This window comes from Caretta caretta, chromosome 3 (genome assembly GCF_965140235.1).
Source record: "Caretta caretta isolate rCarCar2 chromosome 3, rCarCar1.hap1, whole genome shotgun sequence".
NCBI lineage: Eukaryota > Metazoa > Chordata > Testudines > Cheloniidae > Caretta > Caretta caretta.
In genome coordinates this window covers 205,195,288-205,212,070 of record NC_134208.1, presented here as the reverse complement: position 1 = coordinate 205,212,070, position 16,783 = coordinate 205,195,288, and the positions used below count along the sequence as shown (strand labels likewise).

Genomic DNA, 16,783 nt, shown 5'->3' with positions numbered 1-16,783 from the left:
ACAGCCCTGAACGATGTAGTTAAGTCAGCCTAACTGTGTACTATAGACCAGCCCTAAATATTTTTGAGGCTCTGGGCCTTGCTGCCCCCAGTATTAAAGAAAATGAAGTTTAAATAAAAAGAAACAGGAAAATCTATTTGCATATATCCTAGTTCAATCCTCGAGGGGGCCATTTAGGGATCTGGGGCAAAAATTGGGGATTGGTCCTGCTTTGAGCAAGGGGTTGGACTAGATGACCTGCTGAGGTCTCTTCCATCCCTGATATTCTATGATTCTTCCAAAATTGATAATGAACAGATACATGAGAAGTTTGCCCCGCTTCCACCAACAGCATGGTAGTAAGGAAAAAAGTAACCTTTTCTGTAACCATTTTATGGGTTAAGGTCAAATCCTTAGAAGAACTGCCACAAGCCTGCCCTAAAGTGGGGCATACACCTTAACTGCATGGTGATATACTGCACAGTAGAACGCAAGAAGAGCGAGAGCTCTGAGGTGAAAGCAGGTTGGGGAGTCCTCCATTGGCCAAATCCATCATCACAACACTACCGCCACCTCTGCCTGGAGTTGTGGCCACAAAGCAGCTGCAATGTCTCTCCTCCAAATGGGTGGGGAAGCCTTTGACCCTCTCTCCCTCCCATGTGATTACTCTGGTTTTGTGCTAGGCACAACTACAAGGGCTTGACCGAAAAAAGACAAACACATGAAAGTTGAATTTTCCAGGTTTGGCTGTTTCTTTAGTGTTTTGAATGTTAAAGCAGATTTGAGAGAGACTGTGACAGTACATGTGACAACTAAAGCTGAATTTGTTATATTAAATCAGGGAGGCAAGTTGAAACATGTATAGCTTGTAATAAGCTAGTCCTTTTCTGCACATTCCAGGGAGCTGACCCAAACTGCACCAACAGTGAAGACCGACCTGCTTTAACAGTTGCTGTCCTAAACAGACATGATGAAGTGGTTCCAGTTCTTGTCCAGAAAGGTGCTGATATTGACCAGCAGTCAGGACCGTAAGTGAGCAATTTCTAACAAGAATCCTCTCTAGAGTTTGACCAGCAGGGGGACTTGAGACTTACATTTCACCAAAAGGGACTAAAATCTCCTAAAGTGACCATGAATCAAATTTTCAAAACCAAACACACACAGCTGCAAACTGGTCAATCAACAGACAACTACCCCTTTTATTGCTTCACTTTAATTGGCCAGCTTTAAAAATGTGGCCCCATATTTTAGCTCTACAAAACCTCAATCCTCCTCCTAAACCCTTCCCCTCAATCTTCCCATCACTGGTACCTTCCTTGTCGTCGCCCCCCCCCCCCCCCGTCTTCTCCTCACCTACACCATTTCTCCCTATCAAAAAGGAGAAGATAGCCACCTCACCGGAGACTACATTTGTTGGTCCTTGATTTTCCCACCTAGTTTGAGGCAGTTGATATACTAGTAGAGATAAAACATTCCTTTAAATAAAGTCATGACTTTCTTTTTAAATAATATAAATTATTTGAGTACACCCTGTTTTCCACCTATACAGGCATAACACCACTGCTCTTCATGAGGCAGTTTTGCTTGGATTAGAGGGAAAGAAATGCATCAAAGTCTTGTTAGGGTAAGTTCTGCTGTTGTGGCATCCAGTGCAACTCTGGGCTACATGTAATCAGTAACAGGTATGGGCTTCATCCAGCAAGGAGCTGAGTGCCCGCAACTTAATATTGTGCTGTACATGTACAACAGAACCCAGGGCCAAACTCAGATATCATCACTTACATTGTAACACGAGTAAGCATCAGAATCTGACTGTGATTTACTTTTGAGTTGTAGTGAATTGAAACAGATTCCTTTTCTAAATTAGCTTAAGCAGCCTGTTCTTTATTTACAGCTGTAATGCAAACATTAAAAAGAAGAATGGAAAAGGCTTATCAGCATATGACTTGGCACTGAAGACTGGGAATGAAGAAATAATTTCATTGTTTGCTAGTAAACTTGGACAGGGAATGCTGGACAAACTGACCAAGCCCAAGAATATCAGTCTGGCCATGGCTTGATTGGAGCTTTCTTATCCAAGGCAGAGCTGGATGCTGTGTGTATGTGTGTGTGTGAGGAAGAAAGTGGGTTTTTTTGGTTTTTAAAAGACAGCACGCCTTGGTGATGCATTTTTTTTTTTTTAAACTGACTAAGGGACTTTGAATCAAGCAAGTAGCTGACACCTTTTGATAGCACAATCATAAGTAATCTTCTTATACTTGTAAGAACTACAGGATTGAGCCCAAGGAGAGTAATTGTGCCTTAAAGATTAGGGTGCTGTTGGAAATATCTTAAATGGATCATTCACCACTTTTGCAGTGGTGCCCTTAAGACAGCAGTTACTGTGATTAACTTACATTTTAAAATAAAAAGAATGCATGTGAACTATTCTAATAGGAGAGATTGATACACTTCACTAGAGAATACTCAGTTTGAGCAGTTAAATAAATCATTGTGCGTTGTTTCCTTGAGACATTTATTTATGTGTCAACATGAGACAAAATAATTTCAAAGGAGGTTTGCAGAGTCATGTAAGAGATTTAGGAACACAAACGTCAATGGTAGTTGCAGTCCTAAATGCCTTAGATGATTTTGAAAATCTCCCCCTTTGTTTCTAAGTATACATCCCTTTGATCCTTGCATGAAAGGGACGTGAGCTATGACCACCACGCAGGCACAAAGAGGCAACTCTAGAGAACATATATACAAGTCAAACACTGCACACAGGCAAGTCGCAGGGGCCTAGGAGACCAGCTTCTCAATATCACGACGTGCACGCTCTGATTCTTCCTTAAACTCCGTCACTTTCTGAGAGATTTGCTTTTTCTGGAAAGATCAAAAATAAAATTCCTTCAGCTTAGTACAGGCAGTATCATACTCAGCTTGGTGGAAAAGGACAAGGTACTGCAGCTCAGCACTCCCCCCCAGGGCAAAGGGAGGGAACTTCAAGGTGACATGCTGGCTGACCCAACAGGTCCTAGGACTGGAGGCTACCTTAGCCTTTTGGAATAGAGGCCTAACACACACCCCAATTCTGAGCTGTACGTACAATCACGTTTCTTGTTCGTTCCTTGTCCAGTTTCAGGAACTCCTGCAGTGTCAGGTCAACAGGGTTCTTACGGAGGGAGAGAAAAGCGCAGCCAGAGGAGTGTTTCCTGTGCTCATCCCTAGGAAAGGGAGACCAGGCTCATGTTAAAGGCACAAATAGTTACTTGCTTTCACCCCATCCTCCACCACAAGAGTTCTCAAATTGGGGTCCTTAGAGACTGCACATGGGCTCCACAAAATGTTATGAGCAGAGGCGATGTCCGGGGGGCCATGTGGGGTCCTGTTTGTGGAGTCAATGGTGTGGGGCAACCCCTTCTGATGGCAGGGGGAGCCATCAAAATGTTCATGGGCCCAGGGAGGGAGTGCCACCTCCACCTCACCTGTCACGCAACTAAAAATTGCAGTGTGTCACTGCAGAAGAGAGATCTCCCCCTGCCATCAGAAGGAGTTGCCTCACAACTACTGACTGCATGAGCAGGCAGCAGCTAGCCAAGGAGAGACACCACTGTTTGGCCCTGCTACATCAGCTCTTCAGGTAGCAGGGCCAAAAGGAAGACAGAAATCTGGCAGGGCACATCTGCGTGCACACACACATCCATTGCCTCTGGATAGAGGCTGCAGAAAGAAGCAGGCACACCCATCTCACAGATATCTCTTACACTCTTTCTTAAAGCATTACTAACAGTATATGTTTATATGAAGTATACATACTTTTGTCAATCAGTTTATCAGTTGGGAGTTTGTGATTAACATTACATTTGAAAAGGGGTCTGTCAACAAAAAGTTTGAGAACCTCTGCTCTACCATATGTCCACTAGTCAGAGCCACAAGTGAGTCACTCCCCGCAATACTGAGAAGATACCAAGTTACTGGTATTTTGCTAAAACACTCCACCATTGAGGTTCAGCTGGCATTTCAATCCTAAAGTACTTTCCTCACTCTCAGCCACTTCAGTCTCCTCAGGGCTCAGTCCCAAACCCATAGTAGCAACTGGGCTGTGGGTTCAGGGAACTATTTAAAGGATCCTAGTCCTCTGTTCTGATTGCTATTAGTTAAGAAAAGTAGAACGTAACCATGTCTCACTTGGCATGAGTGAAGAACAAGGTCCTAGAGGAGGCTAAAGACAGGAGTGTTCCAGTTGCTGCTCCGTGATGTGCTGTCTTGCACAAATAAATGGGTTAGTCTCTAAGGTGCCACAAGTCCTCCTTTTCTTTTTGCCAATACAGACTGACACGGCTGTTCCTCTGAAACCTGTCTTGCATAGTATGGTACTCTGGCTTCACTCCCATATTTAGCGGACCTCTGTGTTTGTGACTTTCACACGCCCCCAGAGGGGGAAAGCTACTGTGGTTCCTACAGTGGAACTCCTTCTATGGAGGTCCAATAGACTGGCTCCACTCCTGAGTAAAAATTCAAGTTACTTACTGAGGACACACACAGGACATTCGTTTTCCTTGTGATACTTAGGAGAACGTTGGGCCCAGCTACCAAAGCAGGCCTGGGGCAGCAGAGGCGCCTTGTTCTCCTCTGAGGAGCATAAACCCAATACATAAGCCTGCAGTCCTGCAATAATCAGGAGACAACTCCACCCAAGAGGCAGATGCTGGGTAGCTTCAGTGATGTGTAATTAGACAAGGTGCCACATGGCCGAGAAAATGAATGCTGCCATGGGACCTTTCGGCACCCTGGTTTGCAGGGGTCTCGCCTCCCCTGTTACGGGCAGCGTCTCTCTGTGGGCAGAGCGCAGGGCGATGGTGGCCCCCGTGGACGGGGATACTTACATGGGGTCATCCTCAGGCTCCCAGCCTTCCAGCTCCTTGAAGCAGAAGAAGCACTGAACCACATCAGGCCCATTCTCGCTGGGGCAGTGGACGAATCCGGCTTCTGCCATCTGGGGGGAGAGAGAGGAGAAAGCCGGATCAGCAAGACCACCGCGCTCCTTCCCGACAGGTGGGACTGACCGCCCCGCGGGGGCTGGCGGCGGGCACAGCAGGGGCCCGCGGGAGAGGCCGGAGATCCCCGCTCCGGAGGGCGGGGCCCCAGTCCCGCAGGCTCCGGGGTCCTGCAGTCGCCGCCGCCCGCAGCCGCGGGGAGCCCGGGGCCGGGGAACGGGGCCCGCCCCCGGGCCGCTCGCAGCGCGGCGGGCGTGGGGAGGGCCCCGGCTCCCAGCCTCACCCGCTCCGGGGTGCAGGCGCAGCCCTCGGTGAAGGGCCAGCTGCGGTAGGTGGCCAGGCGGGCCTCGCTCAGGTAGAGCTGCCACTCGGCGGGCAGGAGCGCGGCGGCCGCGGGGCACTTCATCTTCAAATCCCGGCGGCGCGGGGGCTGCCGGGACGGGACGGGGCGCGGCCGCGCGCGCGCGGGGCACCCTGGGAGCTGTAGTTTGGGCGGGGGAGGGGTTATGCGGGGCGGGCCGTTATAGCGGTTGCACCCTCGTGCGTGGATTGCGCGTCACAGAGAGACGGGGCGGGGCCTGGGGGTGTTGATGAGGGGGAGGTGTGAGTGTGAGTGAGTGAGGGGGTTGATGTGAGGGAGGGGCTGTGGGGACATCGGGGCCATGAGGGTTGTGGGGGTGTCAAGGCTTTGGGGGTGTTTAGATGAGAGCGGGACCGTGGGGGGATGTTGGCCTGAGGGAGGGGCCATGGGGAGGGCATCGGGGCCATGCGCAGATGTGGGGGTGTCAGGGCTGTGGGGGGGTTGACCTGAGGGGGGGCATGGGGGATGTGGGGGGTGTCAGGGCTGTGGAAATCTTGAGCTGAGGGAGGGGCTGTGGGGGGACATTGGGGACATGGGGGGTATTAGGGCTGTGGGATTGTTGACCTGTGGGGGGGCACTGGGGCCAAGGGGGGATGTTAGGGGTGTCAGGGTTGCGGGGGTGTTGATGTGTGTCAGGGCTGTGGGGGATGTCGGCGTGTCAGGGCAGGGGCTGAGGCACTCTGCCCTGAGTGGTGGTGTGACCCTTCTTTGCCCCAGCTCAGCGGCTTGGTAGTTTGGGGAGCAGGACAGAGCTCACCCCATCCTGGGAACAGGGCATGAGCAGTGACACAGGTGGTGAATCTGAAGAAGTGGTGTTTTACCCATGAAAGCTTATGCCCAAATAAATCTGTTAGTCCTTAAGGTGCCACCAGACTCCTTGTTGTTTTTGTGGGTACAGACTAACACGGCTACCCCCTAATACTTGAGGTGGTGAATCGCAACCCCTACCCGTCAGTCTGAGCCTGTAGCCAGAAAAGGAAAGGCTGGAATGAGAGGATGGCTTTGGGTCTGTGCTGGGAGCAGAGATTGGGCCCTTATAGGGAATGGACACAAACAGGTGCAAGGTCAGTTGATTCAGGTTTCATTGGTTCTTGGATTTAAATGAGCACTATTATTATTTGTTTTACCGTCATGCCTAGGAGCCCTTTACAAACCAGGACCTCATTATGTTTGGCACTGTACAAACAGAAAAAATGACAGTCCCCACCCCAAGAGGCTTATGATCTAAGCATGAAAGCCAGTTTTGTTTACTGCTACCTAAAGATGAAATTTTTATATTATAATTGAGGTGGGAGTGAAACCCTTGTATAGCTTGTAGTTACTAGTCTCCCTCTTCTATACAGTCCAGGGAGTTAATCCCAACTGCACCAACGATAAAGACTGACCTCAGACCACAGAACTTGGGGTTGGAGGGGGTGGAGAATTGTGGCCCGTTTGGGGAAAGGTTGCTGATAGGCTGGCATCCCGACTGAGGCTTGATTAATATTCTGAGGTATATGATGGTTGTGCTAAAGATGAGGTGTGTCTTTGAGTGGAGGAGGTTGGGGTATATATTTCTGATAGTCTTAACTTATTTCCTTCTGTTAGATATGCTATGTACAGAGCAACCTTATCTGATGCACAACGTGGTGCTTTTGTATATTAATTCATATATGCTGGCTCCCACAGAATAACACTACGAAAGATGGTGGTGTTGCTACTGCTTTGAAAAAGAACAATACAAACTGTAGCTGTCTAAGTGTAATAACTGCCTGCTAAGATCAGTACTGAGTTTGCATAGTAAATTAACTCTTACTGGTATGTTCTGCTTAACTCCTTATTTAATGTGAAAAGCAAGCTTTTATGGAAAATATGCTGTAACTTTAATAACAGGTACTGTGGGGCACTCAACCCCTTAGGCTAATCCTTAACAACCTAGTCCAAAGGGAGTTCTGTTTTGTGAATGTTTGCCACAATTGGCAGATGAATAACAGCCCTGTGTGGGTGTCTGTAATTCACAAGAAATCAAAGGTTATGCTGTCGCTTTTTTCAGGGAGTTAGTCAAACCCTGTTTCTCAGTTCCACTGAAACTCATTATAAATACACCTAGCTATTACACAACTATCTTGATGAAAACTTTCAATGTCATTTACATGATGTTTGTTCTGGATCATCTCAGAATTTTATGGCTGCCATCACATGTCATGTAGACAGTTGCCATCTTTACTCATAGTGTTGGACACGCTCAAGTCAGGGTGAAATCCTGGCCCCTTTGAAATCAATGGCAAAACTCCCATTGCCTTCATAAGGCCAATAGTTCACTCCTGGTGTTTGGCTCCAGCCTGAAAGCTGAGCAGGAAAATATTATTTCTTTGTCATGGGCTGACCATTGTCTTCTTTATTCTGTCAGGGCAATGACCCTTTTTTGCTGGTTCTGTTTCCAGACCGCCATGAGGGAGAATATTGTTAAGCAGGATGACTGCTCTATCAGTGGTGTGGTAAGATTTTATAGTGATCTTTTGTCTTCTACTATTGGTATGGTGGGCTTCAGACACTTTCTATACTAGCTTCATCTTCATAGGTCACAATGATAGACTGATTCCCTGCAACAGTGGAGAGAGAATATTCCTGGTGGAAGTCTTGTGGCCAGTCTGACTGCTCTGCAGAATAAAGAGCTTTTGATGTTCAAAACTCTATGGTTGCAGGTTACCACACCAGATGGGACTATTGTGATCATCTTTTCAAACGGGTTGGCAATCTGTGGCATGCATGCCAAATGCAGCACGCGAGCTGATTTTTAGTGGCACTCTGCTAACGGCCAGGTTCCTGGCCGCTGGCCCCGCTCAACCCGCTGTCGGCCTGGATGGACGGAACCCTGGGCTGGCAGCGGGCTGAGCGGGGCCGGCGGCCGGGAACCTGGCTGGCAGGGGCCGGCAGATGGAACCCCAGACCGGCAGCGGGCTGAGCAGCTCAGCGTGCTGCCGGTCTGGGGTTCTGTCTTCCGCCCACGCTGCCGGTCTGGGGTTCCTGCCGCCGGCCCCTGCCAGCTGGGGTCCTGGCCGCCGGCACTGCTCAACCTGCTGCCAGTCTGGGGTTCTGTCGGGGGGCTCCTGTAAATGTAAAATTTATTACTGGCACGCAAAACCTTAAATTAATGAAGACTTGGCATGCCACTTCTCAAAGGTTGTTGACCCCTGAAATCTGACCTGCTGCATAACACAGGCCTTAATTAACTGCCACTGGATCTTGTTATGGTGAAGTTGAAGGAAGGCATCTTTTTTCCCATTATAGTGTCCACAGTTACACACTGCAGAACTCTTCCAGGTAATTAAAAGGTTGGTTAATCATTTATATGATTTGATATGGGGGATAGAATTTTTCCCACTGGGAAAAATATTCATGTTACACTGCAGATAATAGCTCACAGTGGATCTGAGAGATATCTCCTGCTGCTGAAACAGAGCAGTGTCTCAGGGGGATAAATGCCAAGTAGTGTGTCCATTTCAGCTAGAGCTGCTCATTGATGCTGTGGAGGTGCTGGGGGGCCTTGAGGCAGATGCACAAGGGAGCACTGTTGCTCAGCCTTTGGAATTTTTGAGTACTTGATTATTTGACCTTTAAATAGTATTATTGATTCCTAAATGACCATTTTTCTGAGCAGGTACCCAGGTTGTGCCTTCTGTTACTGGGTACACATTTTTACCTATGGACTTTGAGTCTTCGTGTTTAAAAACTTGTTCCGTAGTGTGTGCATAATTCATAGTGCACTGAACTTGCAAATTAATATTATAGCCAGGTAGTACCCAGGTAGTAGCCCTTGATGTTTCTCCTTAAGTAAGTGGAATATCTGGCATCCAGCCCAAATTTTTAGAAATATTCACTAATTTTAGGTGCCTCAATTTTTGGGTACCCAACTTGAGACCCAAGGGCCAGGATTTTTGGAGGTGTAACACCACTGGCTTCAGATGGAGCTGTGGGCATGTTTAGCGCCTCTGAAAATCAGACTATAGGTGTCTCAAAACATGTATCGAAAATCAGAGCTTACTGCTGCAAATGTAGGCCTTAAGTTTCAATAAAATTGTTATATATTTCTGCAAAGAAATCAAAACTGCTTTGTCCTCATCCCTGTGTCAGAAAGAATATGTCTCTAATTCAGATTCTCAACACTATTTCCTGTGAATGGAAATAGATCTACTTTAAAGCAGGCTGCACTGTTTTTGAACTCAGATGCCAATCACAAGGAAGAAACTGCCTTGTTTGTCATGAGTGAATGATGGCACAATCAAGGTTTGGAATTATTCTACTTATCAGCTGGCTATTCTGCTGCGGAGGAGGAGGGGGTCCTCTGGTATACCATTACTTGGATAATGCACTGGTATTTGGGGCAGGTTATGCTCTTGGCACAGAACCCATTGCAGTAACTGTGGATATTTCCTCATATATAAAGAAAAGCTTCAGCAGCTCTTCACTGCAGAGTTAGCCCAGGTGATCAGCAGCTGGCTTAGCCTGGCCAATGCGTGAGTTGCCACACCTCAAAGCCATACCCCAGATACCGCACCCTCACTGGTGCTACGCTCACCCATGTGTGTGGCTAGAACTGCTGGGGACTGACTGCCCATGGTTCTTTGTGCTGCAGTAAGGTCAGCTGCTCTTTTATTATTTCCCAGTGAATTGTGTGAGAACTTGTCTGTCCTTTTGAGAACATGGGGGGCGTGTGGGAAGGCATTGGAGAACTGTCTGCATAAAAGTTTCCACGGTATACATCTGATGAAGTGAGCTGTAGCTCACAAAAGCTCATGCTCAAATAAATTGGTTAGTCTCTAAGGTGCCACAAGTACCCCTTTTCTTTTTGCATAAAAGTGGTTTACCTGTGTCCTCACTTCAAAGTGGGCTGGTTGCCAACCCAAGTGAAAGTGGAACCCGGCCTTTAATTCACATCCCCAGCTGTGTCAGACTGAAAGTATAACTAAATTTGTATGAGAAGTTTCTGTGTGGTCGGGAAAGGGGGTAGAGAGGCAACACCAAGTAAGAGCCTGAACTAATTCTGCAGTGAAGACATAGGCCCTTTGAGGGTGGTCTCTGAGTCTTTCCTCCTTCAGCCTTCAGCTTTTGTGCTGATTATGCAGGCCTCATATTTTTCCCATATAAACTTGATTTCCAGCTTCAGAAACAGCAAAGATGGAGAAGTTCTTCAAGGGCAGCGCCAATCTTAAAAGCAACTCTGTAAAAGTGGTGCTATCTTACTTAAAAACATGGTCCCATTTGTAGTCAAAGCTGCTGACCTTACTATCAATAAGTTTGTGCTGCTTTTTATTCCTGTAAACATTCCAGAGACAAGAGAGTAAGCTGGATTGTATTTTTGTTTGTGCATCATCAGTAGAACAATTAGCTAAATTTTGATTGCAGAATTTTTATGGTTGGTAATACATGAGCCAGAAAAAAATATCCTTGAGTTTTAGATGCCAGGCTGAGTCTGCAGGACTGGCAGTTAAAAATCCATTGTTTTACTTATAAACTGAAAGGAAAGCCTGCTCTCTAGGGTGGGATTATGGCGGGGTGCTAGGATTGTTGGCCCTTCTTGATGGTATGGGAAAAATTATATAAGAGCTGGTGTACTCATGATGAAAGCGTGGTGAAGTTCAGTGGGCAACAGCCAGGCACACAAGAACGTTGAAGTTTCTTAGTTCTCTTGAAAGGACAAGGGAAGCCTGGTGGGGTATAGTGGTCACATTGTGAGGCCTGGTTGATATTGATACAGCCCCACATACCCCTGTTCTGAGGACTATTTCTGTTGCTGGCATGAATACTCTCTACGGGTATGGGTGCGTGCTTAATACCACAAAGACAGCATTCAGGGATGCCTACTGTCAATTAAGCCCAAAATGTGACCATTTAACTTCGTATTTAAAGTGGTTTTTTTTTAAATCATGAACAGGGCTCAGTCACAGAACTTTCTGATTGGCCATCCAAGATTTTATACTTATCAGTCATCAAGATATAAGTGTACTCTACGTCAACAGCATGTGTGTTTCAATACATGTGGAAAGGTTTCTTTTGGAATACCATGATAAATCCCATGCCTTACAACTGAATAAAAAGATCTCCTATTAGATTATAATACTTCAGTAGCAAGAACCCACAATAATTGAGAACGATTACTGTGATCACACTATAAGGGTCTGAATAGAACTGTGTAACTTAAAAGTCTCCTAAAGAGGTGTTTTTTTCCTGTCCACTTCAAATAGATGCAATGATCTGAGGACAGTACAAAACTTGAACATGTTTCTTTTAACATCCCTTACAAACTAGACATTAACAATCTGTAACTGTATTCTCAGGGGAGATGAAGAAGTCTCCTGCCAACTGTATTTACCTCTAGGCTAGGCAATAAACTGGCTGGGAACATTGTTTTGTTACTAGGTGAGAATCTGGCTTACTCAGTTAGGAATAGATGAGTTCCTATAAACATTGTTCTTATGAATACATTATATATCACAGAAAATATTATAAAGGAAAATAGGCATTAAAAAAATGTAGGACAAATCCTATCGAGGCAGTGTTATCTGGTGGGTGGAGCAGTGAACTCCATTAGTTAAACCAGTACAACTTCTAAATGTGACTTCTATGTGAAAACAATTGCATGTGCAACTATAAAAGTGAGCTGTACTCACGAAAGCTTATGCTCAAATAAATTGGTTAGTTGCTAAGGTGCCACAAGTCCTCCTGTTCTTTTTTCGAATACAGACTAACACGGCTGCTACTCTGAAACCAGTCTTATTTTGCAAAAAGAAAAGGAATACTTGTGGCACCTTAGAGACTAACCAATTTATTTGAGCATAAGCTTTCGTGAGCTACAGCTCACTTCATCGGATGCATACTGTGGAAACTGCAGAAGACATTATATACACAGAGACCATGAAACAATACCTCCTCCCACCCCACTCTCCTGCTGGTAATAGCTTATCTAAAGTGATCACTCTCCTTACCATGTGTATGATAATCAAGTTGGGCCATTTCCAGCACAAATCCAGGTTTTCTCACCCTCCGCCCCCCCCCCCCCCCCAAACTCACTCTCCTGCTGGTAATAGCCCATCCAAAGCGACCACTCTCTTTACAATGTGTATGATAATCAAGGTGGGCCATTTCCAGCACAAATCCAGGTTTTCTCACACCCCCCCTTTTTTCCAAAAACCACACACACAGACTCACTAATAGCTTATCCAAAGTGACCACTCTCCTTACAATGTGTATGAAAATCAAGGTGGGCCATTTCCAGCATAAATCCAGGTTTTCTCACACACACACACACAAACTCACTCTCCTGCTGGTAATAGCTTATCCAAAGTGACCACTCTCCCTACAATGTGCATGATAATCAAGGTGGGCCATTTCCAGCACAAATCCAGGTTTTCTCACCCTCCCCCACAAACTCACTCTCCTGCTGGTAATAGCTCATCCAAACTGACCACTATCCTTACAATTACTATTACCAGCTATTACAATTACAATTACTGCTATTACCAGCAGGAGAGTGAGTTTGTGTGTGTTTTGGGGGGGGGGGGGGTGAGAAAACCTGGATTTGTGCTGGAAATGGCCCACCTTGATTTTCATACACATTGTAAGGAGAGTGGTCACTTTGGATAACCAATAAATTGGTTAGTCTCTAAGGTGCCACAAGTACTCCTTTTCTTTTTGCAAATACAGACTAACACGGCTGTTACTCTGAAACCAGTCTTATTTTGGTTAGCTTCAGTCAATAAGTAATTGACTGAAGCCATACCAAAATAAGAGTGTCCACAAGGACTTTTGCACTGGTTTAACTAAGTTGATTTAACATCACATTTTTAATTAAACTGGTGCAACACCTGTGTACAGACAAGTCCTAAGTGTTTTGACAGAGCCCAGCATAATGGGACTGCAGTCTCAGCTGGGGCCTCTAAATGCTACTGCAATAGAAATAATATCAAACCCAGAAATAACACGGACTATTAAAAGCATATTTAGGGCAAAGTTTAACATTTTTGACCAACATTTTTGAATGAATGTAACAAGAAGAAAAAGAAGAGTTTAAAACAGCTGGGTTGAAGAACTTTTTACAGCACTTCGCACAATTATATGCTTATCTCCATGGGGAAAGCTAATTAATTACTCTTATTCAATACAACAAGACATAGTGCTTGTACCAGCAGCCATTGCTGCAGGTCAAGTTGCAAAGCACTTCCTATGTAACTCAAAATGCAGCCAAAAGTTGGAAAATACAAATGTTAGGGTTAATCGTGCTACTTGTGTGTATGATCAAATTAGCCTTTAAATATACGCCCATACGTTATTTTAGATTTGTGAGTGTATGTAAGGCTGTAAGGAAAATGGTATTTGAAATCCTGTGTGCTCACATGACTAAAAATCCCATTATAAATGCTTGCATGCAAAATGATAGAATGAAAGTTGCGTGTTAAACCTTAACTTTCTCATTTCCTGACTTTGGAGTGCTTCTTTGTGGAACCTTAACTATACATTAACTTAGTGTTTTACACCAAGGTTGAAATGTTCAAAGCCGACTGGGGCATTTAGCCACATAACTCAATGGTATTTGTGTGGCAAAATCACCTAATTGGCTTTGAAAATCTGGCTCTGATTACACAACGATAGGTGCACTGTACAGGCCAAATCATGCAAGCCCTTTCTCCCATGAGTACGGATTAGTGAATAAGAATTTTGTGGCTCAAGTCCTAAGGCCTTATCTATACAATAACAGCTCATGGAATTTGTAGCCAGTTAATGGTATGGCTGGCTCTAAACATGATTTTTGTGACAGCACAGAACATGGCTAACGTTCTGTGTAGCCCTCATGTGCTCATGGTGTTTTGCTCCTGTCACAGGCCTTGGCTGCCATATGGTTGTCTCTGTAACCAGTTCAGCATGCTGCTTTTGTGCGATATGGACAGGTCCCCTAACTGCCTGAGTAATGGGTTTGGACAGTCATCCTTCTTTGCCCCAGCTCTTTGTAGTAGGGCATCCCACAGCATGTTACTTTACATGTTGTTTGTGATGCTCTGTTTTTGTCCTTAGGCCATTCAGTGCTTCCTACAGCTGAACGAAAACAGGTACAAATCCAGTTTTGTGGGGAAAGGAGGAAACATTTTTTTGTGTCAGGTTGATATTTTTTTAAATGACAGCTATTAGGAGCTGCGCATTGGTCTGGAATATTCTTAGTCTTGGTGGAGAGGGATGAGTGACCATGGTGCACGTGAGATGGGTGATGGCAATTTATCCTGTTAGTCTGCAAACAGTCAGAACGCTCCACCATGTATGTTTGTAGTTGTGTAAAGTACACGTACACACAAGAGATTGAGACACCTTAGAGACGAACCAATTTATTTGAGCATAAGCTTTCGTGAGCTACAGCTCGCTTCATCGGATGCATACTGTGGATGCTCACGAAAGCTTATGCTCAAATAAATTGGTTAGTCTCTAAGGTGCCACAAGTCCTCCTTTTCTTTTTGCGAATACAGACTAACACGGCTGTTACTCTGACACAAGAGATTGTAGCATTATATGAGGGGTTCTCAAACTGGGGGTTCTGAGGTTATTACATAGGAGGTCGCAAGCTGTCAGCCTCTACCCCAAACCCCACTTTGCCTCCAGCATTTATAATGGTGTTAAATATATTGAAAAGTGTTTTTAATTTATAAGGGGAGGTCGTACTCAGGGGCTTGCTATGTGAAAGGGGTCACCAATACGGGAGTTTGAGAACCACTGCAGTATCTGTACCAGACTTTGCCAGTTCCCAGCCTTGTTTGTCCGAAGAGTAATTAGATTCCTCTGTCAAGGTGAAGTGCCAAGCATGATTTTGCCCAAATTATTTAGTGCTCAGATAATTATAAAACAATCTCTTTTGCCTATCCTGCTCATCTTATGTTGCAGATCTAGATGCAAGATGACCCCAATGAAATTCGGGTTTCAGAGTAGCAGCTGTGTTAGTCTGTATTCGCAAAAAGAAAAGGAGGACTTGTGGCATCTTAGAGACTAACAAATTTATTTGAGCATAAGCTTTCATGAGCTACAGCTCACTTCGTCAGATGCATTCAGTGGAAAATACAGTGGGGAGATTTATATAGATCGAGAACATGAAACAATGGGTGTTACCATACACACTGTAAGGAGAGTGTTCACTTAAGGTGAAAAGAAAAGGAGTACTTGTGGCACCTTAGAGACTAACCAATTTATTTGAGCATGAGCTTTCGTGAGCTACAGCTCACTTCATCAGATGTTTACCGTGGAAACTTAAGGTGGAAACTTAAGCTCACTTAAGGTGAGCTATTACCAGCAGGGGGGAGGGGGAACCTTTTGTAGTGATAATCAAGGTGGGCCATTTCCAGCAGTTGACAAGAACGTCTGAGAAACAGTGGGGGATGGGGGGGGGGCGGAATAAACAAGGGGAAATAGTTTTACTTTGTGTAATGACACATCCACTCCCAGTCTCTACTCAAGCCTAAGTTAATTGTATCCAGTTTGCAAATTAATTCCAATTCAGCAGTCTCTCCTTGGAGTCTGTTTTTGAAGTTTTTTTGTTGAAGAATTGCAACTTTTAGGTCTGTAATCGGGTGACCAGAGAGATTGACGTGTTCTCTGACTGATTTTTGAATGTTATAATTCTTGACGTCTGATTTGTGTCCATTTACTCTTTTACTTAGAGACTGTCCAGTTTGACCAATGTACATAGCAGAGGGGCATTGCTGGCACAGGCAGCTTCCCTATCACGTAATATTAACCTACACAGGTAAGGCCACTTAGATGGATTTTTGTCCCGTAGGAGGAAGGTGAAATTCAGTTATTAGTCACAAAGGTAAGATTGCTCAGCTGAATTTGGCTGTGCCAAGGTGCTGGTTTAGCAATTGGAATTGCACAGTCACTGTACAGCTCAGTGGAGCTGCAACATAATTCAAGTTGATGGGGTGTTGTTTTTTTAATCAGTGATAAGATTGCTTGGCAGTCAAATGGCTGAGGCACAAAGGAAAAGAAAGCTCAGTAGTGAATAGCATGCTCTACTTATACTCTACCAGAGGGCTCTAGCTATTCCAGAGAAAGCCAGCTGCCCCATGGAGATTTGTGTGTGCGCTTGTTTTCATATTAGTGGCCTTGAACGGCAAAGAGCCATTTGGAAGTTCAGAGTTCTGGGTCCCTTTTCCATTTACGTAAGGCCTTTTCTACACAACAAAGTTTTGTCAGCAAAAGCTGCCTTTTGCCAACAAAACAGGGGAGGTGTACACACTACAAAGCTACTTTAGCGGTCAAAAATCTGCTGTTTTCCCGACAAAAATAAAACTACCTCCATGAGAGGCATAGAGCTTTTTATAGCAAAATTAAAGCAACAAAGCATCAGTGTAGACACTGCTGTTTGTATTGTTGACATAACTGGCTTCCACCAGTATCCCACAATGCTTGCGGTGACCGCTCTGCTCACTGTTTTGATCTCTGCTGCCCT

At 45.2% G+C, this 16,783-nt stretch overlaps 2 protein-coding genes and 1 long non-coding RNA gene across 7 annotated transcripts in view; 2 read left to right on the top strand and 1 right to left on the bottom strand.

Moving 5' to 3' along the window:
• The window catches only part of DZANK1 (double zinc ribbon and ankyrin repeat domains 1), a 34,507-nt gene extending 32,025 nt beyond the window's left edge, over nucleotides 1–2,482 (top strand). For all 5 annotated transcript variants that reach the window (XM_048842473.2, XM_048842472.2, XM_075127263.1 and 2 more), the window contains 3 exons: nucleotides 880–1,007; nucleotides 1,529–1,603; nucleotides 1,874–2,482. In XM_048842473.2, the coding sequence (XP_048698430.2) occupies nucleotides 880–1,007; nucleotides 1,529–1,603; nucleotides 1,874–2,039 (369 nt within the window). In that variant the 3' untranslated portion in view covers nucleotides 2,040–2,482. The remainder of the gene's footprint in view (nucleotides 1–879; nucleotides 1,008–1,528; nucleotides 1,604–1,873) is intronic.
• Nucleotides 1,843–5,410, bottom strand: BIRC5 (baculoviral IAP repeat containing 5). Its single transcript, XM_048842481.2, has 4 exons — nucleotides 5,242–5,410; nucleotides 4,848–4,957; nucleotides 3,068–3,185; nucleotides 1,843–2,844 (listed from the first exon to the last, which is right to left on the bottom strand). The coding sequence occupies exons 1-4, from the start codon at nucleotides 5,362–5,364 to the stop codon at nucleotides 2,761–2,763; spliced, it is 435 nt and encodes a 144-aa protein (XP_048698438.1). The 5' UTR covers nucleotides 5,365–5,410; the 3' UTR covers nucleotides 1,843–2,760.
• Nucleotides 5,411–5,969: 559 nt separating this feature from the next.
• LOC125633345 (uncharacterized) overlaps nucleotides 5,970–16,783 on the top strand; it is a 13,657-nt gene continuing 2,843 nt past the window's right edge. The window contains exons 1-3 of the long non-coding RNA XR_012667883.1: nucleotides 5,970–6,383; nucleotides 7,709–7,796; nucleotides 15,993–16,078. This is a non-coding gene — a long non-coding RNA (uncharacterized LOC125633345). The remainder of the gene's footprint in view (nucleotides 6,384–7,708; nucleotides 7,797–15,992; nucleotides 16,079–16,783) is intronic.